At 35.9% G+C, this 896-nt stretch overlaps 1 protein-coding gene across 1 annotated transcript in view; it reads right to left on the bottom strand.

The window, feature by feature from the left end:
• Positions 1-500: 500 nt before the first annotated feature.
• The window catches only part of MATN1 (matrilin 1), a 37,858-nt gene continuing 37,462 nt past the window's right edge, over positions 501-896 (bottom strand). Inside the window, exon 8 of the mRNA XM_006021870.2 lies at positions 501-723. Within this exon, the coding sequence (XP_006021932.1) occupies positions 674-723 (50 nt within the window). The 3' untranslated portion in view covers positions 501-673. The remainder of the gene's footprint in view (positions 724-896) is intronic.

Here is an 896-nt window from a genome sequence, read left to right as displayed (position 1 = left end):
TTAAACATAGGACAGGTGCTGGCTAGCTGAAACATTGTGAGGATATTGGCTGGCCAGAAGAACTGAGTTTCTTCTGCTGCTGTGGAGTAGCTGTATGAAATGGCCTGAAATGTCCTATTCTAGCACATCTCCAATGCCACACTCAGCGACCACTTCTTTGTTTCACCTGCTTAACAATATATGTATTTTATTTTTGCCAAGATATGAAATCATCTGTTTTATTTTGTTTATACTCGGGATCTGATCTGTTTCAATCCTGCCTAATTCTTAAACTAAATTATCAAAAGCAGAGAAACAAAATTGCAGAAGAACACAGTGAGGATTCACAGAACTCATAAAATCAAGTACATATTAACAAATATATATATATATATTAAGCTTTAGATTAAAAAAAAAATCTTTCCAGGTTTTTATATATGCACACTATAGGATGCAAGGACATAAACATGTTTTGCATACAGTGACTCTCAGTGCTTTGCCCGTTAATATGATGTCTGCTCTACCATTATAATCTTTCCTTTTTAGAAGAATGCAGCTAGACTTTTTTTTTTTTAATATAGAAAGCTGGATGTAGCACTGCAACTGAGCTGTTCCTCCATATAAATGAAGGTTTCCTGGTACCATTACATTGTGTTAGGAAGGAGAAGAAGAAAAATAATAGTGCTTTGGGTTCTTAGACAATCTTGTTTTCCAGGGCTGCGATCCTTTTTGTCACAGCTTCCAGTGAATAAGAATTAAGGAAAATGAATGTCATGTTTCAGGGATGCAGGGGTCATATCTAAGTTATCAAAAATCAAAGCCAATAGTATTATCCAATCTGCTCAGGATCTGGCCCATAGACTTTAAGGACAGAAAGGACCACTGTGATAATCTAGCCCTGAATTTCTCACTCTTTC

The sequence above is a fragment of the Alligator sinensis genome, unplaced genomic scaffold, assembly GCF_000455745.1.
Source record: "Alligator sinensis unplaced genomic scaffold, ASM45574v1 scaffold883_1, whole genome shotgun sequence".
Taxonomy (NCBI): Eukaryota; Metazoa; Chordata; order Crocodylia; family Alligatoridae; genus Alligator; species Alligator sinensis.
This window is presented reverse-complemented; position numbering and strand designations above follow the sequence as displayed.